Source organism: Conger conger, chromosome 7 (assembly GCF_963514075.1).
Source record: "Conger conger chromosome 7, fConCon1.1, whole genome shotgun sequence".
In the NCBI taxonomy this organism is placed as follows: domain Eukaryota; kingdom Metazoa; phylum Chordata; class Actinopteri; order Anguilliformes; family Congridae; genus Conger; species Conger conger.
Window position 1 is genome coordinate 58,601,905 of NC_083766.1, and position 27,500 is coordinate 58,629,404.

General features: G+C 48.8%; 1 protein-coding gene across 3 annotated transcripts in view; it reads right to left on the minus strand.

Annotated features, from left to right (window-relative positions):
- fryb (furry homolog b (Drosophila)) overlaps positions 1 to 22,434 on the minus strand; it is a 92,834-nt gene extending 70,400 nt beyond the window's left edge. For all 3 annotated transcript variants that reach the window (XR_009709116.1, XM_061247655.1, XM_061247654.1), the window contains exons 1-2: positions 21,938 to 22,434; positions 1,134 to 1,336 (exon numbers count right to left, since the gene is read on the minus strand). Coding sequence is in view for 2 of the 3 variants with exons in the window: in XM_061247655.1 (XP_061103639.1) it covers positions 1,134 to 1,336; positions 21,938 to 22,127 (393 nt within the window). In the remaining variant the exon portion in view is untranslated. The remainder of the gene's footprint in view (positions 1 to 1,133; positions 1,337 to 21,937) is intronic.
- Positions 22,435 to 27,500: the final 5,066 nt, after the last annotated feature.

Below are 27,500 nucleotides of genomic sequence, written 5' to 3' on the forward strand. Positions count from 1 at the left end.
CAAGATGCTCGCAGGTTGAACTCCCTGGATTTTATGTCCTTGTTTAACTGCATATTAGCAGTGTGGTATCTTGCACGCATTCCGGTGTCTCTTTTAACGACCCCCTTGGTGACATTGAAGATCTCTTGACTGACTGATTGGCAGTTCTGCCTCCTTACCTTGGAGGTCAAAACCTGCCACTTTGATTCATGTTCCGAAAATTCATTAAGGGCCTACAGGACAGTCTGTACTGCAATAAAGCATCAGAAACTCCTGTTCCCAACTCAAACCTCCTTTTAATCAGCAACAGAGGACAGACCCAGTATCGGGTGGATACTGGTATAAGCAACTCAATAAAGGCTTTGAAATACTTTCACAAGAGAGAGTGCCTTTGAATAAGTTATCAGTTATGCTTTCTGTTGAAGCTGATATCACTCTTGGTTGCCATGTTTTAACACCCCATTCTCTGCACTGTAGAAAATGTCTGTCTTAACAAGTTACACGTTTTTTGTCTTGTAATAAGACTTGATTATTAGCTTGCTTTAAATTACTGTTTGCTTGACAAGTGAAATGTTTGTGTTCCATTGGCAAATCTTGAAATGAGTTCAACTATCTTACCTTGTTGGCAGTTTTTTTGTCTTATTTCGCAAAAAAAGTAAAGGAAACATGATTTTTAAGTCTCTATATTGTATAGAAATACTTGAAATACAAGATTGATTTATTTTTTGCTTTTGGCAGTTTTGTACTCTAATAATCCAGTTATGACCAGCTTCAAATTACCTACCAGCTACCAGCTGTTTCAAAACCTAGCTTGAGCTGGTCAAACCACATTGAGCGTGGACCTTGTCTGAACTGGTCAACCTGCTACCAGCTGTATGAAAACCTATGTTTTCAGCGGGGTGGCAGAACCTGTCGCTCGGCATGGTCATGTGATCGGCGCGGTCATGTGATCGGCGTGGTCATGAGATCAGCGTGATCATGTGATCCCTGTGGTCATGTGATCGGCGTGGTCATGTGATCGGTGTGGTCATGTGATCGGCGTGGTCATGTGATCGGTGCGGTCATGTGATCCCTGTGGTCATGTGATCGGTGTGGTCATGAGATCGGTGTGGTCATGTGATCGGCGTGGTCATGTGATCGGCGGCGGGGCTCACCAGCGGCTCGGCCATGATGATGCGGATCTTGCGCTCCGACAGCGTGGTGAAGTTGGCGAAGAGGCTCTTGAGCACAAACTCGCCCGGCTTGCTCTCGGGGTCCACGGTGACGGCCGTCATGGCTGGCGGCCCCTTGCGGTCTCCCGGCACGCTGCAGGCAGGGGGCAGCGGAAGCTTGCTGTATCCGTTTCCGACCGGCGATGCTGAGGAACACACAGGCACACAAACACACACACACACACAGTCAGTCATGGCTCAGTACGCAGTGCACTCTGGTCTAGCTGGGTATGAGCTGTTTGAAAATATAGCTTGAGATGGTCAAACTATGTTAAGCTGGGAGCTGGTCTGAACTGGCCAAACAGCTACCAGCTGTTCCAAAACCTAGCATGAGCTGTTTATTTCAGCATGGTTGGCTTGTCTCCATAGAGGAACCCTCTTTAGTTCTTTATGGAACCCTCTATTACAGGTGTGAAGTGTGAAAGCTCCCAGACAAACAACCATCTTGCTCAACAAAGAACCCTTGAACTAGATAGGGCTCTCCCATGGAATCATAGGGTTCCTTTTGGAACCATTTTCGTCTGACAGTGCAGTGTGTCAACACTGGGCACACAACCGAAGCGGAATGTTTCCTACGGACTACGACTCCCATGATGCTCCACACCCTGAGAGATGCAGGTCTTTCCACCGCGCGCAGAGGAAGCCAAACAAACTGCGTTTATCCACAACTTTCCTGTGACCTCTGACCTTTCCCTGGTTCCCTGGTCTGATAGGCACTTCCTTCCAGTTGAGTTATAAATACACTGATAGCTGTGGAAAAAAAGGCTGCCACAAACAGAGCCATTTGAAGTGGAAGATATTATGGATAATTTTTAGACTTTTGTGGGCGGGAACAAATATGTTATTGGAATATTCTGCGTCTAGAGTTCCAGAACACTGACTTGAGAATTTTTGGCTAACGAAGTGTTTGATGACATCCCAGCAGATGGGAGAATGAACCACACGATGTAGACCCTACCAAACAAACTGAACCCTGGGAAAAGCAGGGTGGTAACGGGCAGTTTATGAGACCGTGACGACCAGACCGTTAAGTGTGACACAAACGCGGTTCTCCATTAACGTGTGAACACAGCGCCAGCCAATCACGCGCTCTGAATCCTGCCTGAGAACCAGAACAAAGCCCCACCCAGGCCAGCTGCTGATTCCATCCTGTTAACTACTCTCAGTGATGACATCATCACCCTTTCATTTCCCAGTGTTCTGTCAATGCCACGATTTTACACGAGTCAAAAGGATCCTTTTCTCAATAAGCCTTTTGGCCTCCACTCGAACATCTCTGAAGCTTGCCAAAATAAAACTGGCACTCCAGACGAAGACATGAATAAACATGGCATCACGCAGACCGTTGCATGCTGTGACAGGGTACAGTATGCCTCTGCTGGGAGGTTCTCCGTGCCCCGTTTCCAGTCTCCCACAATGCACTGCGGCGGCCTGGTGGGCTTGATTGATGGATTACTGGGCTGAACGAGATTACGGTCACGGCGGACTTCCCTACACCCACGCCAGCTGACCCCGTGAGAACCAGGTGGGAGCGGGCAGCCTCACACACAGGACAGACAGATAGCCGTGTTTCTGCCAGGACCAGACAAACGGCAGCCGAGTGACAGGGCTGGATTAGAAATACTCTGATAAATGAATTCCGGGAGCCAGTCTGACCGAACTACAGGCACAGAAAGTGTGTGCAGAGGCACGCAACAGATTCTGGACATGGGAGGGGAGCGTTGCGTCCGGTCTCACTCCATCTGTGAGCGGAAACACTGGGGCTGCGTCCCAAATCGCATACTCCGCATACTACTCATACTACTCAGACTACATTTCAATGAAAATAATAAATAGATATAGTATGAAATAGCACAAATAGTATGCTAGTATGCAGCTAGTACACAGCCTGGGTCAGGAAATGGAATGTCAGCTATTTTTTGCTGCACCTGTGATGTCACAATGTGATATCAGACATACAATTATGCTCAAAACTCCCAGCATGCATCAGTAAAAATCTACAGTCCTCTTGGAATAAAACATATATTATAAACATCCGCAGGCCAGGAAATGATGTCAGACATATGTGAGAACACCTCTTCGACTGAACCTCCGCTGCTCTGTTATTTACCTGCGACTTTAAAAAATCAACAATCAGCTTAAGGGTAGGAGGCCCCTTAAGTACTGATGTGGGCATCAGCGCTAATCCCACAAATCCAGTGATTAAGGCAAACACTGCGCTGATCTGATCTTACAGTAACAGCGTTTGGTCTAGCAACAGCAGGGAAGGGAGACAGAGAGAGAGAGAGAGGGAGAGAGGGAGGGAGAGAGTTGATCACAGTTTCAGTAGAAACCATGTTTTTTTTTGTTTTTGTTTTTTTTATCAGCCTGAACTGTTGTTAACCCCTGGGGGAAAGAGAAGGGGAAGCCCCTCCCACATGCCGGGCATCTGTCTGTGACATCATGGCGATGACATCACCCCTTCCCCCAGTGGAAAGAGTGTGGGATGTGCCACTGTGTTTCTGTAAACAGGGTGATAACCGACACCAGGCCCCAGCGACAAGGCTGAGACAGGTCCAGACACTACCGGCCGTGATGCAAATGGGTTTTTCCCACAGGAAAATGTTTTTGCATCCTGTACGAAAGCAATGTTTCCACAAGATTTTTAGGGATTGCTGAACACCAGGGAAATGTTATTTCGAAAGGTTGTGAAGTATGTTCTATAAAAACCAACCTACAACCAATTCACAACATAGCTGGAAAACCTGTGCTTTACAAGGAAGATAGTAAAAAATAAAATAAACTCAGCACTGTGACCACAACCTTGCTGCACAACCACTGGCTTACTGCAGAGCTGTGAGAAGTAATATGTTTTTAGTGCCACCTGGGTGAGTTTTTAGCGCTGTCTGGGGATTTGCGCTCTTAGCAGGCCACGGTTAAAACCAGTCCGATATCGCCTCTGCTCATATCACTCAGACGAGATATGAAAGTGAGATGTGAAATCCACCCGTCAGTGCAGGGCCGTGGGTGACACTGGACACGAGCCAGCGTGAGGATGGGGCGATGAAGACCACCGTGAAGAGTCCCGGCCTCACCAATAACACAAACGAAGCACGCGTTAGATTATCCGTCAGTGACGGCCCTCGCCGTGAATCAAACGCACTGCAATCAAACTCTTCTCCTTCTCCCAGCGTTCATGGCCCCTTCCTGCGGCTCCTATGTGAGGGAAAGCAATTAAAACCATTGGCCGTTCCCGTGCTGGAATTCGCCGCAGTCCAATTAAATTTAACGAACCCTAAACCCTCTCCTGACTGGCCCAGCCATCGTGACACTCTGGCCTCCTGTTCAAAAGGTCAGAGGTCAACAGCACGACAACACCGCAGGGCAGAGACTGCCTACTGCAACCACAGGCATATCAATAACCTTCCTCAGCTGACACGGTGGGGGACCTGTCAGCTACAAGAGATTCTACAGTGGTCTACTCCATTTTTATTTACACCAATCAGATCGTCGGCTTCGAAATCATTCAATAACTGAGCTGATGCTGATGTGCTGTGCTGCATTGCATGATGGGAAGGGAAACACAGACGCCTGCTTTGGTCTGTGTTTCCCTGGAGACGTTTATCTCCTGAGAAAGTTAAGTAAAAAGGAATAATAGGATAATAATACTGGTGTAATGTTATGAAGCATGTCCTGAGACGCACAGAATGAAGAGAGAATTAAATGACGCATGAAATTAGCTGCCAACGAATGGAAAGAATAGAAAATAAGAAGGTAGTGGATCTGTCTAACAAACGCTATCTGGGGCTTCCATCTTTCATGCAGGCATGTGTGCCTTTGCATTAATCAAGTCAAGTCAATCATCCCCCAACAGGCCAGAACAGTATAGAGAAAAACTATGAACACACACACACACACACACACACAAACTCACACACACACACCCACACACATACACTCACACACAGACACAATCACCCCCCTTTACACAGACACACACACCCCCCTACACACACACACACACACACACACACACTGGAATTTTACAAGGTGTAACATTTACCCCCCCTGCCGACTAAACAGACCCCCGGACCACACAATCGTGTCTGGTAATTGAACTCAACGGACTTTATAAACATAAACATTACAAAAAAACTACTCCTGAGAGGGCGTGACCAATCCAAATGGATTACAGCCAGGCCAGTTGGCATGGTTACAAACAGTCCCCATGGTAGGAGTCAGCATCATACAGCACGGCACAAAGCCTGTTGCCTGTACGCAAGCAAAACATAAAAAAGCTTCTCACCTCTGACCCCCGCCTGACCTGGATTAAAATAAACCAAATACCTGTCTAAACTGACTGACAGCCAGCTTCAGGCAAGAAGCAACGAGGAGAGAAGCACACACCACTTTAAAAGATTTACCACAACACCCGCACACAGCCAGACACAGTCTGATTGGCAGATGAGCCAGGGGTTGGGTGGAACTGGACACCATGGCATGACTCAGCGCAAAATGACGTTGGTAGTAAACCCCCATCAGTCTCGGTTCTGCTCCATAAATTCTCACCGCGTCATGCGTTCCTTTGGCGTTCAGGCCCGGGTGTCCGATCCGTGGCGCCGTTCCTTCGGAACGAGCTGGGCAGATTCCCGGCATTCCTCAGCGCTCCGGAACGGCAGAGAGAACACGGAACGCCGACCCCCTGCCGTGCTGAAACATCGGCGCTGAAACCATGACCGATCATGTGACGTAAAAGCCCCAATCAGCAACTCCGGGAGGACAAGGACATCCATCGCTGTGACAACGATCCAACAACTCACAGCTCCCTCTAAGAAACTGCTGGAATGAAGACGATCGGCTGTAAATAAACAGGCCTGGTGAATGAACACCCAGCTCCAGCCCTGATGCTTTTGAAATCCGCTCTTCTGACCACCTTAGCAACCTCCTAATTATATTGAGAGAAGGAATGGTTGCCACGGCCGTTATTCCCGTGCTTTAAAGTCCGTCCATTATTCCTCATCATCCAACGACTTCTATAAGGTCCTGAGAAATTGCATAAGAATTACAGGAACTCCCAACATGTCTCAATGGGGGATTTATTGGTACATAGTCAGCTGCATTAAAATAATCTCATGGATTATTTTATAATCCCTCTACAGCACTGGGCGCCCCTCCAAATGAAGATGTCCTTTTAATCAGCAATAGGACAGCTTTCACTGTATTAATACTGTAACAATATTTTCCGATCAAAAATAAGGGACTCAGTTTCCCATGATACCTTTCTGTGATCCGGGACTACATTTCCCATGTTTCCCAGCTTCGTTGCCTGTTTGTGTTTCTTTGTCCCTCCTGCCATTTTTGATTGAACCTGATGCCCTGTAGCATTGGACTTCTTTACATAACATACAGACAATTTAACCGCAATTGAATAACTGCGGCCTAAACACAAAAAATCTGCTACGGGTTAGATTTTTCCCAAAACTGATATGAATCGAGGAAGTCTGGGTCGGATTCTGCCGGAATCGGATCTGAGTGCAAATGCTCCGGGGTGTCTGTTTCCTGTCGGCAACATTCTACTCACAGATAACATCCCATAATAAGTGTCCGGTAGTTGCCAGGCAACCTGCTGGAGACCCGTCAGGTCAAATAGAAAACTACATGAAAGTTAAAATGTGAAAATGCGGGCCTAAACGCACATAGTTCATGTAGAAGTTACAGCACTCTAAAATTGTGTCACTGTCCAAATACTTATGGACCTCACAGTGGCTCTTTACGTTGTAAAGCCTGGGCAGGGGGTTACCATGGAAACAATAACGAGCAGCGCTGAGATAAGGTTCCAGATGTTCGGAGCGGAATAAAGAGGCAGTGTGGAAGTGCCGGTAGGGGGGGGGGAGGGGGCACACCTCCATAAACAGCCCAAATAAAGGCGGGCCTGCTGACGCCATGGAAACGGGTGATGTAATGCCCTCCCGGAAAGGGTGGAGATGGAGAAAGAGGTCCGTGGAAAGCCGTGGGACCGTTGGGATATGGATCCACGGATACCGTAGGAGGGGAAGAAAGGGAGCAGAACAGTGCGTTCGGCAGAGCAGCTGAACAGTCTGGGGGGACGGGCAGTGTAGTGCAGTGTGCAGGGAACTGGGCCTGTAACTCCAGGCTGCTGGTGTCATTCACTGCCGTTGTCCATGGCACTTCACCTGAATTCCTTCAGCAAAATAGCCTGCTGTATAAAAGGATTGTATGTACAATGATCCCAAAATTACCCTCTGCTGTTCGAGGCTGGGGTGACAGGAGCAGCAGCGTGTGCTGAGGGGGAAACACACACACACACACACACACACATACGCACTCACTCACACTCACATACACTCACACACATACACACACACGCTCACTCACACTCACACACTCACACACTCACACACACACACACACACACACACTCACACACACACAGGGCTGAGCTGAGCTGGTGTCTGTGCCACGGCTGAGAGGTGTTGTGGTTGTGGTGGCAGGTTCAGCAGCACACAGATAGGTGCAGCAAGCTCTACACGTGAGGCAGAGCCACAGCGTCATAACCTCCTCTCTCCCTCTCTCCCTCTCTTTCTCTCCCTCCACTGACGTGTTCCCTCCCACTATCTCTCTCTCCCCCTCTTTCTCCCTCCATTGATGCACTCTCTTTCTCTCTCCCTCTCTCCCTCTCTCCCTTTCTCTCTCCCTCCCTCCTTTGATGTGATCCCTCTCTACCTTCCTCCGTTGACGTGTTCTCTCTCTCTCTCTCTCTCTCTCTCTCTCTCCTCCCCTGCATCGCAGATAAAAGTCTTTGTCTGGGAAAACAACGTTGCCATCCTGCTGGCACCCATGCAGATTGGCTCAGAGGGGCTCAGCAGGCTGTGATTGGCTCAGAGGCGCCTGGGCAGGCTGTGATTGGCTCAGAGCGACCCAGGCGGGCTGTGAGTGGCTGGGGGAGGCCCTGCCCTTGCAGTGGGGGGGTAGGGGGGGTGTAGTGAGGCTGAAAACAGAAGCAGCAGGAGCTGATGCTGACGCTGCATCCGCCCCAGAGTGCAGAGGCTCTGCCGCAGAACCCATGCCTCACCGCCCGCTGGATCAACGGCTGCTTTAACGAGGCGCGCGCCTCTCTCTCACTCACACACTCACACACTCACACACTCACACACACTCACACTCACACTCACTCACACTCACTCACACTCACACTCACTCACACTCACACACACTCACACACACTCACGCACTCACACTCACACACACTCACTCACACGCTCACACACACACACACACTCACACATACACACACTCACATGCTCACACGCTCACACTCATACACTCACGTGCAAACACAAATGCACGCACGCGCACTCATACACACACACGCGCACACACATGTACAGACACACACGTACACACACACACACACACTCACACACACTCATACACACACGTGCAAACACACACGCACACTCACACACACGCACACACACAAACACTCTCTCAGAAATAAAGTGGTAAATCTTTTAGGATCAAATTCCCCTGAAAGTACAGTAATGTTTTCTTTGGGTACAAACAAGTATGTTTTCCAAACACAAATTAATTACATATTGCTGGCTAGGGGCACGCTTTTATGTACCTAGTGGGTACCGCCCCAGCAACAAGCATTTCTACCTTTCAGACCTGTACTTCTGAGAGTGCACAGACCAAAGCCAGGCTGAAAGAGGAGGTTTCCTTGCGGTGAGGAAAACAATGGCAACACTGCAGGTCTCACCCCATTACAGACCACGGCACAGTCCGGTACACAGACAGCCGACACCAGCCCTGCAGAGCCGCCGGGAGCGCTGCCTTTTGTTTTCACCTCAAGTGAAACAACCGAGGAGGAACTGTGTAATTAACCGCTTTCATTGATCAATTACTGTAAGTGCTGAGCGACAACGAAACCCAGCTGGCTCTCCAGGAACTGGGCTGGCCACCCCTACCCTACAAAAAGGCCCGGCCAGGGTAACCGCTCCCCTAAACAAATCAAAACATGGAGATTTCATCCTCACTAGTCCAACCCACAAGCTATCCCCCACAGCCCCTTACCCGGCCAACTGGTCACCCACAGCCCTTTACCCTGCATACTGGTCACCCATAGCCCTTTACCCTGCATACTGGTCACCCACAGCCCTTTACCCTGCATACTGGTCACCCACAGCCCTTTACCCTGCATACTGGTCACCCACAGCCCCTTACCTGGCCAACTGGTCACCCACAGCCCCTTACCCGGCCAACTGGTCACCCACAGCCCCTCAACTGGCCAACTGGTCACCCACAGCCCCTCAACTGGCCAACTGGTTACCCACAGCCCCTCAACTGGCCAACTGGTCACCCACAGCCCCTCAACTGGCCTACTGGTCACCCATAGCCCCTTACCTGGCCAACTGGACACCCACAGGCCCTCAACCGGCCTACTGGTCACCCACAGTCCCTTACCCGGTATACTGGTTATCTACAGGCCACTGTTCCCAACCAACCCAACCTATTGGGCCCAGTCTCACAAAGCAGGATTACAGAGTTGGCTGGAGAACTGCGCCAAGTAAAACTCAGAACACTCGCAAATCTGACACATGAACTGAAGTTAATTAAAAAAAACGTTTTCAAAGTTATCTACAAAACTCAGTAATCCTGCTTTGTGAAACACCCACCAGGTCCTGTGGAGCCTGAGTGGTCCACAGCAGTGCTCAGAGTACTGCGTGCACGTTACGTCACTCTGTTATTGAGCAGAGGTCACCCGGGCCAGCCCAGAGCTGCAGTGTGCACCAGCATCACCAGCCGTGCCCTGAGGGTGGCTATCCTGACGCCGCGCTGTTCACTACGGTGCGCTGCATCCTTCAATAAACCACTGACAACCTCAAATACCAGGAAAGAGCAAATGAGCAAGGCACGTCCCACAAAAACACAGCAGGTATCTCTGAAGAAACCAGATCCTATCAGTGACCGCAACATTGATCTCTCTCTCTCTCTCGCTCTCTCTCTCATTATGTAATAGCTCTATTCGGGCGGGGGGTTGGTGGGAGTTATGATGGTCCCAGAGGAGGACAGCAACTGTGCTCCCCCTTACACCTCACACCTCACCCCTGTCCCAATACCCGGCATCCCAATACCCCTGTCTCAAAACCCACATACTAATACTCCTGCCCCAGTACCCCCATACTAATACCCCTGTCCCAATACCCCTGTCTCAATACCCCCAAACTAATACCCCTACCCCAGTACCCCCATACTAACACTCCTGTCCCAATACCCACCAGTCTGACTGAAATCAGCAGGAATCGCGAAATAGGGTAAACACTACGGCCTTTAACAGGGATGGAGAGAGAGGCCGTGTGCGAGAGAGAGATCGAGAAAAGAGAGAGACAGACAGAATGTATGTGAGAGAGATATATATAGACAGAGGGATAGAGAGAGGGAGTAATAACCCTGTGTTTTTTTAATCAGGCTGAACCCTGGCTAACCCCATTAACATTAACCCGGCTGCCTTAGTGAACAGGCACTATTTACAATCTGCGCCATCACAACGAGATGGAGGCAGCTGAGAGAGACAGAGGAGAGAGAGAGAGAGAGCGAGCGAGGGGGGGAGAGAGCGGGAGGGAGGGAGAGAGAGATGAAACAGAGAATAAAGGAGGAGACTGAACCGGCAGGTTCAGCGACTGAGGATAGCACAACAACTGCTGAACGACCACGGACAACGATCTACTCGCAGGTAGTAGATAGCGACTAGTAGATTATCTACTGTTCATCTACTGGACGACGACAACAACAACCCTATAATCACACGCAGCATCCACCGTGTAACAACAACTGCCATAACCACGCGCTGCATAGCTTCAGCTACATAACCGCAGACGAGTGTGTACGAACCGCGCGCACACCGCTACGTAATCACAGACAGGGGCGGCGGGACGGCGGGCAGGCGGAGGCGCTCCGGCCCGGCCCCGGCACGGCCACACTCACCGCCGCTCCAGGACTTGAGCAGAGACTTGATGCTGATCTCGAAGAAGCCCGAGTCCTGCTGGCTGGCCATGGCTGCAGCATGGAGGGCCCGATAGAGAGAGAGAGAGAGAGAGGAGGAGACAGCAGGATCCGACCGGACCCGACCGGACCAGACCAGACCCGACTGGGCAGTGCACGGCGCCGAGCGGATGAAAAGCAGCCTCCTTCGCTCGGATACGAGACGCTGTGTGCTCCTCTACTCCTGCTTCTGACAGCGTTTTCTCTCTCTTCCTCTCTCCCCCCTCCTGCCTCACGCTTGCTTGCTCTCTCTCTCTCTCTCACGCACTTTCTCGCATGCTCTCTCTCTCCTGTTCTCTCTCTCTCTCTCTCTCTCTCTCTCTCAGCAGGCAGTGATGCTTGCTCGCTCGCTCTCGGCCAGTGATGCTCTCTCTCTCTCCCAGGAAGCAGTGATGCTCTCTCACCCTAAATGACTAGGCAGGCTGGGAGTCCAGGAACCAATCCTCTTAGCAGAGAGAGGTCTGATGAGAACTGCAGTGTGTGTGTGTGTGTGTTTGTCTGTGTGAGTGAGTGCATATGTATGTGTGTGTCCGCCTGTGTGTTTGTGCCTGTGTGTGTGAGTCTGTGTGTGCGAGAGTGCTTGTGGGTGTGTGTGTGTGTGTGTGTGTGTGAGTGAGCGCGTATGTGTGTGTCCGCCTGTGTGTTTGTGCCTGTGTGTGTGAGTCTGTGTGTGCGGGAGTGCTTGTGGGTGTGTGTGTGTGTGTGTGTGTGTGTGTGCGTGTGTGTGAGAATGTGGGTGTGAATGAGTAAGCGAGTGAGTGTGTGTGCGCTTGTGTGTGTGTGTGTGTGTGTGTGTGTGCGCGTGTGCGCGTGTAAGAGTGTGTGTGGCAGAACAGGGTGGGGAGGATGAGGATGACAGAAGAGGATGAGGAGGATGAAGAGGTAGAAGAGGAGGAGGTGTTTTGGGAAAGCCCCCCCCCCCCTCAAACAGAGCTGGACCAGGATCAGTGTTAAACTGCATTTCAGTAGATCTACTGTACCCTGCTGAGAGCTGGCAGGTCTACACATTACTCTCTTTCACAACTCCAGCATGCTCCGTGCTGTTACACACTCTCACACACACTCTCTCTTTCTCTCTCTCTCTCTCTCTCTCTCTCTCACACACACACACACACACACACAGGCTCTGTGAATCTGTGTGTGTGTGCATAAACTGTCTGAGAACACACATGCCTTAGTATGTCTGTGTATGCATGTGATGGTACATTGTGTGTGTGTGTGTGTGTGTGTGTGTGTATTGTGGGCTTGTATGTGTGTGAATACTGCCTGTGACTCCTGCTGTATTCTGTTGTTAAGAACAACAGTCTGATTTACACAGCACTGCATCACACTGCAGCCAAACCAAGCCCGGTCCAGCGGACTGCCCACACTGCACCTCCACTGTGACTGCAGGGCTGGGCTGGTAAAAAACCATCCACTCTTGGGTGTAACCTCTGACTGACTACAACAATGTAGGGCTAGGTTACCTTCATGATATTGTTCTTCTTGAGAAAACCACAGCAAGAATGCACAGAGCTCAATGCAGCACTGCCTCAGCATGGAACATAGCTGCAGGTGTAGTGGTCACCTTACAAGCAATGGAATCACTCATTTTGTGCATCATCTCTCTGTCTCTCTCTCTCTTCCTGTTGTAGGGGTGGGGATGGAGTTTGAAAAACAATAAAACATTGTTTACAAAAAAAACATCAGCTCAACAGAGAGAGAGAGAGAGAGAGAGTAACCACCAGCAACACTGGACACATATACAGTACAATATGTCATCCATTCAACTGACATATATTCTACTGTAATTTAATTAATTTAATTAATTACTGTACGTTTACAACTCACGCGCACAGAAAGGCATCTGTAGCACGTGCCGATGGACAACAGCGCGTCAATAACCATCAACATGAGCGCTGTCGCCAGGGAAACGGAGGAGCGCTCGCAGCGTCTCTCACTCAAGGTCAGTGCTGCGTGCGTCACCGCGGAGCGTTCTGGAACAAGGACACTACAACTGCATTCACGTAAGCGGAAAATTCACCCGCCCGAAATCAGAGAGAGAGTTCGTCGGACAATTTTCATTAAAAATAGAATTTTACGAAGTCGGAAGGTCCGCTCAATCGGATTCCATCCATTTGAAACACGTAACCGGGTGACTGCTTCATCCCGTTTCATGAAATACCCACCGATGTCTGCTCCCTCGAACAAACATCGTAGCCTTCTGCTACAGCATCCTTGTGGACTTGTCTGTCGAGTTTAAGAGTGAGGTCACACCCCTCGCTGAGAGGTGTTATTAATAGACACGCGGCAGTTCTTGACTGACTGAAACGAGTTTTTTTTCCCCCCAGGTCTGTTCACAGCCTTAACCGACCAGGAACAATAACAGTAATTGGCTTTCACAGAGCTTGAGGCTATGCTCGGGTACCTGACATGAATGCTAACTGTAAACACGAGGGTGTAAGTAATCATTTAAAAAGGACCTCAAGTGTTAAACTGAACACTGGAAACACGACACCAGGATAATGTGGAAAAAAAAGGCCGGCTTCCACTTCACAAGGTCAGCCAATTAGGCACTTTTCCCAGGGGTATTTGTTACTGCTTACACCTTTTAAATTATGTATATTCTACATACACTCAAAATGAAAGTGTCTTGGGGGGTGTAAAACAGTGCTGTTCCAAAACATCCCTTAAATGCTTGGTTTAGTTCAGATCCACTACAGAATCACCAAAATCCTTCATTATCCCTCCTCTAAATCCAGCTATGCTATGAAAATTGAGCTGATCATGAGCAGGTCTAGCTGGGTATGAGCTGGTACTTGTCTGAGCTGGCAGCTGGTCAACCAGCTATCAGCTGTTTAAAAAACAAAGCTTGAACTGGTCAAATCATGTCGAGCTGGAAGCTGGTGTGAACTGGTCAACCAGCAAAATCATATTGAGCTGAAAGCTGATCTGAACTGATTGATCAACCAGCAACCAGCTGCCAAGCTTGGATCTGAATGTTTAATGGACAAAATAGATTTCTGTTCTATTCTAAGACCGTCACCTCCATTACCCAGTCAGCCAAGAGGGGTGACCAGACAGAAGCCAATCTGTGGTCTGGCATCCAGGTCTTACTTTAAAAGAACTACACCAGACTGTAGTTGATCAGCGGCTGATAAATTCAATGTGCAGTCTGCCTTCATCAGTGAGAGGGTGTTCTGTGCTGATGTCAAATTCGCTGATACAGTCAAAGCTAACAAGTCACCAGAGGGTCATTAGAGAGAAGTCTCCAATCAGGTCTCTATCTACAGGCTGGCAATTAAAAAGTACTTCATTACTAAAAGTTATGTGGAACTTTAAACAGTCAGCAGGACACTGCTGTACATGTTTTGTGGCAAATGCTATGCCCCAGTGAAACAGAGACAGAGAAAATAACACAGAAACAAAACAACAGAAACACACAATGTATTAGACATGGCAATGTGTAGCATACACACACACACACACACACACAAACACACACGTGAACACGGACAGACACACAAACACAAGCACAAGCACACGTGCACGCATGCACACACACACACACACACACAGTGTGTGTTCCTGTTTTTCACAGTCTGTTGGCTGCGTGGTCATTGTGAAAGAGGAAGAGGTATTCACTGCTCAGCTTTAATGGACTTCAGTACAAGTAGGTTAAGTATATAAATAAAGCTCTGTCTCAAACAGGAAAAACCACCTTGTTCAATGTCACTCTACAACTAAACATTCTCTCCCTCTGTCTCTCTCTCTCTCTCTCTCTCTCTCTCACTATCTGTCTCTCCCTCCCTCTATCTTTCCCTCTCGCTCTCTCACTATCTGTCTCGCTCTCACTCACTCTCACTTTGAAATTCAAATTCAAATTGCTTTATTGGCATGACGCATTATGAAATACATATTGCCAGAGCATTCTTGTCAATCAAAATCGTAACAACAAAGATAGACGCAATACCAACAGCAATAAATCTGACAGATTCACAGATTGACTACACTGCGTACAGGAGGTGTGCGTAGGCAGAGCGGGATTCCCGCACTCTGGCCTTCCCCTCCCTCTCTGAAGGGCTTCAGAGGACAAACGGCCAGGGCAGAGGCATCGATTTTATGGGATGGATCCATTTTACGCGCGGCCTTGTGACCCACGTCACGTGACTTTGCGCGCCTGCGTTTGAAAACTGACAGTACACAGAGAGGTGGGTGTGCGGTGGGCCGGGTGGTGGTGTTGTGTAAGTCACCACAGCTGTGGTTGCCTGCCCAATAACACACAGGCGTTGTGTCAACATGGTGGAACACGGAGGAAGCAGCCACACTTTAAAATACTTAATAAAACCCCAGACTACAAAAGTCACTTTAACGATGTGACATACAGCCAGGTTCAGTGCAGGGGGTAGTGATGTATAATGGAGAGAGAACTGGGGGTGTAACTCAGAACTCACAGGTTTGATTCCAAGGTGAGGCACAGTTTATTTCAGGAGTTACCTGAATTTAAATATCCAGATATACAAATTGGCTGCATATAAAAATACATGCTGTTAAATGAAATATCATTCATAGCTCTGCTCAAAGAAGTATCATTGCCTTTCTGCTCAAAAAAATGATTATGTTAAAGATATGCACAGGCCAAAACTGATCCCAGATCAGCATTCCTGCTCTACGCTGCTTCATGAATACAAGTCCTGATCTGGAGTCAGTTGTCCCTTTCAGCTCATAATGCACAAGGCTTTGCTGTGGACAGGGAAGACTGACCTGAGATCAGTAGCACTGAAATGTTTTATGAATCCTGGCTCTGGGATTCCTCTCCATGTCTCAGTGCTTTTCAGATGGCATGGTAAAGGGTCAGACCCATAGTGAGAGAGGCCAGGGGTCAGGCCTTCTGCCCTGGGGGGGGGGGGGGGGGGGGGGGGGGGTTATCCCCAATCCTGCCCCTGTGCTGTGATGTAATCCCCCACTGGGCAGTTTTGGGGTTTATTTCTGCCCCGCGGTGGTTAAAACAGGAAGGGGCAGGGGCGGTGGAACGAGTCAGAGATCACGCAAGGTCAGAGCCGCAGGGACCAGGCCTAGCCAGGACGGAATGTTCCAGCAAAAAAATCCCCGAATAACTTCACATCGTTGGTGCAGCGATGTCACATGGGCAGCATGGCAGGGCAGTAACATTTTGCGGATGATTGAGCTCGCCCAAACATTACGGCTCCCTCGCCCCGTGGATCTCCATCAGGGGGAAAGACTGGTCTCGACAAAGAAATATGAATTGACAGACCCACTCACACAATATTAACAGACACACTTAACCCACTCACACAATATTAACGGACACACTTAACCCACTCACACAATATTAACAGACACACTTAACCCACTCACACAATATTAACAGACACACTTAACCCACTCACACAATATTAACAGACACACTTAACTCACTCACACATTATGAATAAGACACTTAACCCAATCACACATTATTAACAGACAGAAAAACGCAACCCACTTAAACAATATGAACACACGGAATGTGAGGTAGTGAGTTAGTGATGGTCCCATACATGAGAAACGTAAATAAGAAAAATGATAATACATAATTAAGCACTTTCTAGGTTTGTTAGCCACATACAGAGTAGAGCAGAGATCTACAGATTACACCCACTTCAGTCACACAGCACTTAAATACTCCATTAAAGCACCAAATTATACTACAGTCTGTAATGCCATCAACTGATAAAAAAACAAGACTCCTGGAGCCTGATATTTGAATGATTGTGTCTGTGTGCGTGTGTGTGCGCGCGTGCGTGTGTGTGTACGTGTGTGCGTGTGTGTGTGTGTGTGTGTGCATGTGTGTGTGTGTGTGTGTGTGAGTGCATGTGTGTGTACGTAGGTGCGTGTGTGCGCGTGTGAGTGCATGTGTGTGTGTATGTAGGTGCATGTGTGCGCGTGTTTGTGCTTGTGTGCATGTGTGTGCGTGTGAGTTCATGTGTGTGTGTACGTAGGCGCGTGTGTGTGCGTGTGTGTGTGTGTGTGTGTGTGTGAGTAACAGGTGCAGTGTTCTGATTGTGGCAGTAAAGTGTCGGTCTAGAGACGTTCCAGCTGCCCCGGCTTATCACAGTGGCTCTCAAAGTGAAACCGCGCATGTGTCTGCCTCCCCCCCAGCTGTGGAGAAACCCCCCCCATCCTCCCTCCATCCCCCCTCCCCCCCCGCTCCCGCTCCCGCTCCCGCGCAGAGAGCAGGTGCCACTCGGCCCCGCCTCCTTCACAGTGACTTATCCAATCAGCACCACCGTGTGACTGGCAGGCAGCAGGGCACAGCTGCATCTATAAACACCAGGCCTGTGGACAGAGTCTGCCCACCCACAGAGGGGAGTGGGGTCAGGGGTCAGGGGGGGGCAGAGGACAGCGTGACCCCCCCCTGCTGTGAGAGTGAAAGTGTCTCCTCTGTGGGAACCCCTTAAAAACACGGGCAAACGGAAGTTGGAGCAGCGCTAGCCTCCATGATATGACGCAGGCACACGTGAAGCGCGGCGTGTACGTGAGGGTCCAGGCAACGGCGAGACAGGGCTGTCTGAGACATTACATGACACTATTGGCATTTGGCAGACGCTCTTATCCAGAGCGACGTACAGTTGATTAGACGAAGCAGGAGACAATGTTCCCCTGGAGCAATGCAGGGTTAAGGGCCTTGCTCAAGGGCCCGACGGCTGTGCGGATCTTATCGTGGCTACACTGGGATTCAAACCACCGACCTTGTGTTTCCCAGTCATTTACCTTAACCACTACGCTACGGGGCACTGGGCTTGTAAACCAAAGGTTGCCGGTTTGATTGTCAGCATGACAATTGAGCATGGAGCTTCACCTGAGTTCCTTCAGTAAAATATCCACCTGCGAAATAGATGCTATGTAGAAAATGCTCAAAATCGTGTCGGTCGCTCTGCACCAGAGCGTCTGATAAATACCAGTAACGTCATGTAACAGCACGCCGAAGGCAACTCTGGCCAAAAGCGTTTTTACTTAATCCTCCTCTTGGGTTTAGTAAAAATGAAAAAAGTCACTACAATTACAATGAAATAATCATAACCATTCACATTAATGGCATTTCACAGTATGTGACTAAAGAGATGCACACATTAGATGCACAGAGTGAGAGGACATCCCTGATACAGTTCTTCGGTTGAGTTCACGGATTTGGTGTGTTTTTAGTGGTTGAAGGCGGTCAGTGGTGTGTTTTTAGTGGTTGAAGGTGGTCAGTGGTGTGTTTGTAGCGGTTGAAGGTGGTCAGTGGTCTGTTTTTAGTGGTTGAAAGTAGTCGGTGATGTGTTTTTAGCGGTTGAAGGCGGTCAGTGGTGTGTTTGTAGCGGTTGAAGGCGGTCAGTGGTGTGTTTGTAGCGGTTGAAGGCGGTCAGTGGTGTGTTTTTAGTGCTTGAGAGCGGTCAGTGGTGTGTTTGTAGCGGTTGAAGGCGGTCAGTGGTGTGTTTGTAGCGCTTCAGAGCGGTCAGTGGTGTGTTTGTAGCGCTTGAGAGCGGTCAGTGGTGTGTTGGTAGCGCTTGAGAGCGGTCGGTGGTGTGTTTTTAGCGGTTGAGAGCGGTCGGTGGTGTGTTTTTAGCGGTTGAGAGCGGTCAGTGGTGTGTTTTTAGCGGTTGAGAGCGGTCAGTGGTGTGTTTTTAGTGGTTGAGAGCAGTCAGTGGTGTGTTTGTAGCGGTTGAAGGCGGTCAGTGGTGTGTTTGTAGCGGTTGAAGGCGGTCAGTGGTGTGTTTTTAGCGCTTGAGAGCGGTCGGTGGTGTGTTTTTAGCGGTTGAGAGCGGTCAGTGGTGTGTTTTTAGCGGTTGAGAGCAGTCAGTGGTGTGTTTGTAGCGGTTGAAGGCGGTCAGTGGTGTGTTTGTAGCGGTTGAAGGCGGTCAGTGGTGTGTTTTTAGCGCTTGAGAGCGGTCGGTGGTGTGTTTTTAGCGGTTGAGAGCGGTCAGTGGTGTGTTTTTAGCGGTTGAGAGCAGTCAGTGGTGTGTTTGTAGCGGTTGAGAGCGGTCGGTGGGAGAGTCAGCAGATGGGTGAAACGCTTATTAAAGGCATTTTCAGGCTCTGATGAAGAGGAGGAATGCTCGGTATGTCTGTGTGAGACCACTGCAGCAAAGACCATCTCTCTCTTTCTCTCGCTTTCTCTCCATCTCTCTCTCTGTCTAATGTTCACTAATCGTCCTTTCTCTATCTTCCGTCTCACCCTGAGTCCCTCGCTCATTCTGTCTCTTAATCACCTCTTCTTCCTCTCTTTATCTCTCTTCCTCTCTTTATCCACTCAACTACAATTTCCATTTGTCCTCTTCCTCCTCTTTCTCTCTGTATCACTCCCCCTTTTCTCACTCAACCATCATTCTCTCACTGATGTGCCGTCTCTCACACACTCTCTCTTCCTCTCTTTCTCTCTCCCTCTCACACACACTCTCTCCCGCTCTTTCTCTCTCTCCCTCTCACACGCTCTCCCTCTCTCTCTTTCTCTCTCTCCCCCTCTCTCAATCTCTCCCCCACTCTTTCTCTCTCTCCCTCTCTCACACATGCTCTTTCTCTTTCTCTTTCTCTCTCTCTCTCTGTCAAATTCAAATAAACTTTATTTGCATGGCACACTTACACTACCATGCCAAAGCGCACACAGACGTAGCAAACAGATAGGTAATAACTGGACGACAATAAAAACTCAGAATAAAGAAAGACTTAAAACTACATCTAAAAGACAAATGCATAAAATTGGCCATTGTACTATAAACGTATAATACCATAATAGGTCTTTACTTCGTTTTATATTTCAATGTTACTCACGGTCTCTCAGTCTGAGCTCAGGTCGGCAGATGGGTCTAAACGTTGAGGCAACGTTGTGATCAAGCTGTAGCTCAGTCAGAGGGGTCTAAACGTTGAGGCAACGTTGTGATCAAGCTGTAGCTCAGTCAGAGGGGTCTAAACATTGAGGCAACGTTGTGATCAAGCTGTAGCTCAGTCAGAGGGGTCTAAACGTTGAGGCAACGTTGTGATCAAGCTGTAGCTCAGACAGAGGGGTCTAAACGTTGAGGCAACGTTGTGATCAAGCTGTAGCTCAGTCAGAGGGGTTTAAACGTTGAGGCAACGTTGTGATCAAGCTGTAGCTCAGTCAGAGGGGTCTAAACGTTGAGGCAACGTTGTGATCAAGCTGTAGCTCAGTCAGAGGGGTCTAAACGTTGAGGCAACGTTGTGATCAAGCTGTAGCTCAGACAGATGGGTCTAAACGTTGAGGCAACGTTGTGATCAAGCTGTAGCTCAGTCAGAGGGGTCTAAACGTTGAGGCAACGTTGTGATCAAGCTGTAGCTCAGTCAGAGGGGTCTAAACGTTGAGGCAACGTTGTGATCAAGCTGTAGCTCAGTCAGAGGGGTCTAAACGTTGAGGCAACGTTGTGATCAAGCTGTAGCTCAGTCAGAGGGGTCTAAACGTTGAGGCAACGTTGTGATCAAGCTGTAGCTCAGACAGATGGGTCTAAACGTTGAGGCAACGTTGTGATCAAGCTGTAGCTCAGTCAGAGGGGTCTAAACGTTGAGGCAACGTTGTGATCAAGCTGTAGCTCAGTCAGAGGGGTCTAAACGTTGAGGCAACGTTGTGATCAAGCTGTAGCTCAGTCAGAGGGGTCTAAACGTTGAGGCAACGTTGTGATCAAGCTGTAGCTCAGTCAGAGGGGTCTAAACGTTGAGGCAACGTTGTGATCAAGCTGTAGCTCAGACAGATGGGTCTAAACGTTGAGGCAACGTTGTGATCAAGCTGTAGCTCAGTCAGAGGGGTCTAAACGTTGGGGCAACGTTGTGATCAAGCTGTAGCTCAGACAGAGGGGTCTAAACATTGAGTTATGTTGTGAAAAGGCTGTACCTGAGACAGACAGAGAAGTCTAAATGCTGGTGCAAAAGGTGCACACCTCTTTAAGTACACAAAGACACCAGTCTCAGGTCAAACCCAATCCCCCTTAGCTATCCGGCTAACTCTTTTACACCGTCAAAAACATTCTGCGATGCTCTACAAATATTTCTCACGGTCTGACTGTCAGAGCAGCCCTGGGACTACACTAAGAGAGATCAACCTTATTCTCCGTCCACAGAAACAAAGCACAATACAGCCTGTCATTACAGCACATAGTTTCAACAACAACAGCTAATCAGTGTCTTTCTCTGAAACAACCATCAGACTACATCACATGCCTCTCGCACACAGATGGAGTACCTTAGTCCTCCCTCCTGATTTCCCCCGCCCCCCTTTCTGATATCCCTATCCTCCTTGTCTAACCCCCAAAAAAAAATAAAAATAATAATAATAATAATTGCACTTATGATGACTATATGTTTAGAACAGCATTTCATGTGTATTTTCCTAGTTATGGATGTGATGCTTTGACTTGTGGAAGAACCTATGCACTTGTAAGTCGCTTTGGATTAAAAGCGTCTGCCAAATGACAAAAATGTAAAATGTAAATGAAAGCTTCCAGGGCAGGTTAAGTCTTATCGGCGATTAAGGTGTTATCAGGCACTTCAGAGTAGTGCGTAAAAGGACATTTGTCATGGGAGAAGACAGTTTCCCTGTGAGTAGGCGTCTCGCTGGAGACTGAAGTTTAAAAAGTGCCCCTGAGGATAGAGGGCTGTGAGCCAAGGAGGCGAGAGTGGAGAAGCTGGTCTTCTCAGATGGAGGGGCTCCTTTCCCCAACCCTCGAGGGGGGGTTACCTACCGTCCAGGATGGAGGGCCGGCGCTTGGAGTGGATCTTTTTAAACTTCCCGCGGAAGTCGCTGGCGGAGAGCAGGTCCACGGGGAGGCTGCTGATCCGGACCAGGATCACCCCGTCCTGCTCCTCGGAATATTCCGGAATGATCCCGGCCACCATGCCGCCGCACGCGCTCCTGAGGTCGTCCGACGACATCTCCCAAAATAAGAGGGGGGGGCGCTGTGGTACCCCAAGACAATGTGTCAGTCCCAATCCGTCTGCGGTGACAGCATCCAGGCAGGGAGAGAGAGCGAGAGAGTGGCTCTCCTCCTATCAGTTCACAAAGTTTGTTCTCTTCCCGTCGCTGTTCTCTCCCGGCGGGTCTCCTCTCTCTCTCTCTCTTTCGTCCTGTCCTTCCCTCGTTCTTCTCCTCCGCTCAGTCCGGTCCCGGGAGGTGGTGTGAGGAGAGGGAGTGGGGCGGCTCCAGACTCCTCCTCTGACAGCCCTTCACCCGTCTGAGCAGTTCAGCCTGTTACTGAAGCGTGTGTGTGTGTGTGTGTGTGTGTGTGTGTGTGCGCCTGTCAGGTATAGGGTTACTGACACTCCCCTTCTCAGCAGAACGGAGAGAGGGAGGGAGGGAGGGAGTGACAGAAGAGACTGAGCACTGACTTACAGTGAGAGAGAGACTGAGGGAGAGTAACACGTGCTTGATAAAACAAACACACCCACACCCACACCCACACACCCAAACAGTCTCCCTCTCTTACACTCACACACACACCCAAACAGTCTCTCTCACACACAAACACACACACACACACACACACACACACTCACTCACACACAGACACACACTCAAACACACACACACACACACACTCAAACACACACACAGACACACACTCACACACACAATCACTCTTTCTCTCTCTCTTACACACACCCACACTCGTACTTTCAGAATTGCTCTTCTGTAACTCTAATCTCTAACTGTTTCACACTATCTTTGTTGTAATTAAATGAATGTGATAAAAACCTGACATGGTGTCAGATCAGTCAAAATGACATTAGAGGCAATGAGGCCAAAAGTCAAGTGTGTTTCTTTGATTCTTTTTAAACCTTCATCACTTGGAAACCATTCAAAAGCATGAAAGCACATTTTATTTTATATATAAGCACAATTTCCTCATAATGAAATCACAATCCACATATCCGTGTAGCAGTATATAAGGAATCACCCATACAGGAATGTGTTTCCTTTATAAACGTATGCAGTAGCATTATTGTAATGACCCTTAACACCCGTCTTGTAAAGAAGGAAGAAAATAAGTCATTGTAGACCTCATTAATCAGACTCTGCCGAAGGAGCAGATATCTCAGAGTTCTCCACACAGGGGATCAGCGTGCAAAAGGAGCGAGACACTGTGTTTACTGTGCTCTGGATGGACCACACGCTGGCATAAAACAATCTGCACCACCTGCTCTCTCTCTCTCTCTCTCTCTCTACATTTTCTCTATCTGTCCCTCTTTCTAGCCCCCGTCTCTCTATTCAGTTCAATTAAATGTGCTTTATTGGCAAATGTGTAAAACTGTATCGCCAAAGCTTGTTGGATGAGAAAAACGAAACATGAAAAAGTAGCAGTACTACAAACAAACATCTCTCTCTCTTCTCTCTCTCTCCCTCTATCCCCATCTCCCTCTCTCTTCTCTCTCTCTCCCCCTTCTCTCTCTCTGTGCCGTGACCGGAGAGAATGTTCCGGAATGGCCCAGAACAGACGGAAACGGCGCTAAACTGGGCCATTAGCGCGTGGGCCGCGGGGAACGTGGCTCCCACAGAAGCGAGGGCTCTTAATGGTGAGCGCCTCACTGGGACACAGACCCAAAAATACTCACGCACCCCTTCTCACACCCCCGCACCCAATGAACGTCCAACGGGGCCCTCCCCTCGAGCCGCACTCTGCCGTCAAGTTCAGCCCAGATCCGGCCCGCAGTTCATTTACCCAGCATGCACCAAACACTACCGCACACAACCTTTTTTTAACAGCATTGCTACAAGGTTGCGGTGAATAACGTTGCAGCAACGTTTCTGAAACATCGTGTGCTTTTGTTCCCAAGATTTCCCACAGGTTTCCAGCTATGTTGCAAACAGGTCCAAATCACACACACACACACACACAATCACACACAATCACACACAATCATACACAATCATACACACACACACACACACACACACACAATTACGCACACACACAATCACACACAATCATACACACACACACACACACACACAATTACACACACACACGCACACACAATCACACACACACACACACACACACAATCACACACAATCACACACAATCACACACAATCACACACACACACAGACGTGTCACAGCACTTGTCTTTCCCCCGTGCAAAAACATTTTTAAAGAAGCGCAGGCGACTTGACAAAAAAATCAGGTCAAAAACACAAGGTTTTCAGCAGATTCCGTGACCTAAAAAGAGAAACTATTTAAAAACTTTTAAAAGATCTGGAATTACAATGGGCCCCTGGGGGGGGGGGGTCGAGGTGCACCTCCCGATGAGCCCCGCCCCCTCGTCTGACGTCTGACGAGCCTGAACGCTGGTATCCAGCCTGAGGTGGGAGAGCAGCACTGTTTAACTTCAGCTCTGTTAACCCTTTACAGAGTAACTGCACTCACTGTTTCAGCCTGGCTCCCGCTCGCATGCATTCTGCAGTGGGTAGAGGAGGCGTGTCCATCTTGTGCAGTATTGATCCGTAACAGCTGGTTTTGAAGGTGAGCCGCAAAAATTAAATGGGTAAATTTGTGGCCGTCAACCATTTTCTAACTGGATATCTGATTGACATCTACAATGAGGTCCATAAGAATTTAACCCGTAATGCACCTGTCCCTCAGAAATATCCCACAATGCACCTGTCCCTCACAACTGACCCACAATGCACCTGCTCATTAGAACTGACCCATAATGCACCTCAGACCACAGTCACTCAACAACTGCCATTAACTGTGACCTACAAAAAAAAAGCAAGACCAGGGTGTCTCGATGGCGCAGCCTGTGGAGCACTGACCGCATGTTCATTGCGAGCCGCGACGTCGGCGGTTCGAATCCGACCGTCTGACATTTGTCGCATGTCTTTCCCTCTCTCTCGCTCCCAGTCTCTCTCTATACTATATACTGTCCAATAAAGCTGAAAAAGGCCTAAAAAATATCTTTAAAAAAAAAAAGCAAGACCTTTTCAAACCCTGTTTGGCAAGTTGTTCTGGCTGAGAGCTGACCTCACTAAGCCAGTCTGTGAGGTTAAATGTAGGGTCAGCCTAACAGCTGAATTCTGCTGAGAGTCAATGCAAAGGAAAGACAATGGCCAAGTCCATTTTCTCGAGAACACATACAGTAACACACACACACACTCACACACACACACACACGCAGATACAATAACACACACACACACCCACACCCACACACACGCAGATACAGTAACACACACCCACACACACACACACGCAGATACAATAACACACACACACCCACACACACACACACACACACACACACACACGCAGATACAGTAACACACACACACACACCCACACACACACACACACACGCAGATACAGTAACACACACCCACACACACGCAGATACAATAACACACACACACACCCACACACACACAAACGCAGATACAGGAACACACACACACACTCACACACACGCAGATACAGTAACACACACACACACTCACACACACACGCAGATACAGTAACACACACACACACGCAGATACAGTAACACACACACACACACACGCAGATACAATAACACACACACACCACCAGCCAGGCAGGAAGACCTGTGTAGCGTGTACAATACAATACCTCTGCATGCCCTCACAGAGCACAAAACAAACACCCGAAAAATGGGTCATTGCATGAATGCAGGACACGTTCCAGCCAAACAGCACCTGTCCAATCTTTACCCAGCAGCCCCCTCTCACTGCCCTCCCTGACCTCATCCAGGACGCCTCTCCCCACATCACAAACACAGCCATACCGCCTACTCCAATACAGGAGCCAAGCCTCTGCCCATCACAAACACAGCCATACCGTCGACTCCAATACAATACAATGCCAGTGTGGAGCGCTGGACAGGGAACTAAGCTCATAACCTGAAGGTAACAGGTCCGATTCGAAGGTCGGACATTGACGTTGTACAGAGTCCTCGAGTAGGTACTTAACCTGAATTACTTCAGTAAAAAATCCAGTTGTAAAAATGCATACGATGTTAAAAAAAAGATAAAGTTGTGTAAGGCGATGTAGATAAGCCTGCTGAATGGCCGTAATGTATATGTCAGTACAGGCCTTGTCTTCTTTGGAGGCGGAGGGGTTATCAGGTGGAAGAGGGCAAGAGGGCAGCAGTTTCAATGAAACTTCCTTTTGAAAGCTTTTGAATGCTCCCCTTTCAAAGGGAGTTCTCCCACTTCCTTCCTCCTCCTCCTCCTCCTCACCTGTTGCCCTTCATCAGAGTCAGCACGCAGTTCCCATACAGTTAGGGTTGTGTCATCGGTGAAAGAGCTGGGCAGGACAGCAATGCTACTACGAACCACCATGAACTCTCACCGCGGTAAAAAGAGCTTATCTCTCTGACCGCGCATGGCATCTTCACAGGAAGCTGTATAATAAACACTGCATTTTTTACATAGCTAGAAGCACAGTGTTGATTTTTCCGAATTTCTGAGGTGAGTCCAGCCATACATAAACTGTGTCTTTAGCTTCGTAAGAGAACGACTCACAACTGACTGACATTTACAGGATCTGTAGCGCCATCTACTGGCTCTGGCCAGAACCACATGCGTACACACACACAGACACATGCAACCATACACAAGGCAAACACTCACACACACATGCTCTCACTCACACACACACACACACACACACACACACACACACACACTCACACACACACACACACACACACACACACACAGACACATACACACACACAGGGAATATTTTAAACAACACAACTGTGAGCTTGATTTCCATATTGGATTGCAGGTACTATCACACTTACGACACTTACGCAGGATGTTCTTTGCATACTGCCCATCACATACTAAAACATATGTACTAAACAGTAGCTAGTATTACCAGTAGACAGTACATATTTTGAGGACACAGTCGTTAGGAGGCTGTGTCAGACACAGCCAGAGATTCGTTGCTCAGCATCTTGCACCCGCAATAATAACACTACCACAATATGATTGGAAAACAGTATGGAGGATATTCTTTACATACTGCCCATCACATACTAAAGAATATGCACCAGTTCAGCAGACAGTACATATTTTGAGGACCCAGTCGTTAGGAGGTTGTTCAGGCTCACTGAGTACATTATCCCCCTGCAGTGAGCTACATAATGCAGACCCTTACTGTCCGTCACTCAGTGAAAGGCTGTTTAATATGAAAAGGGGAGGGACCAATCGGAAGCGGGCAGGAAAACCCAGGGACACGTCTCCCGGTCAGGAGACTGCCTGGGAATTCTGCTCACTGTTGC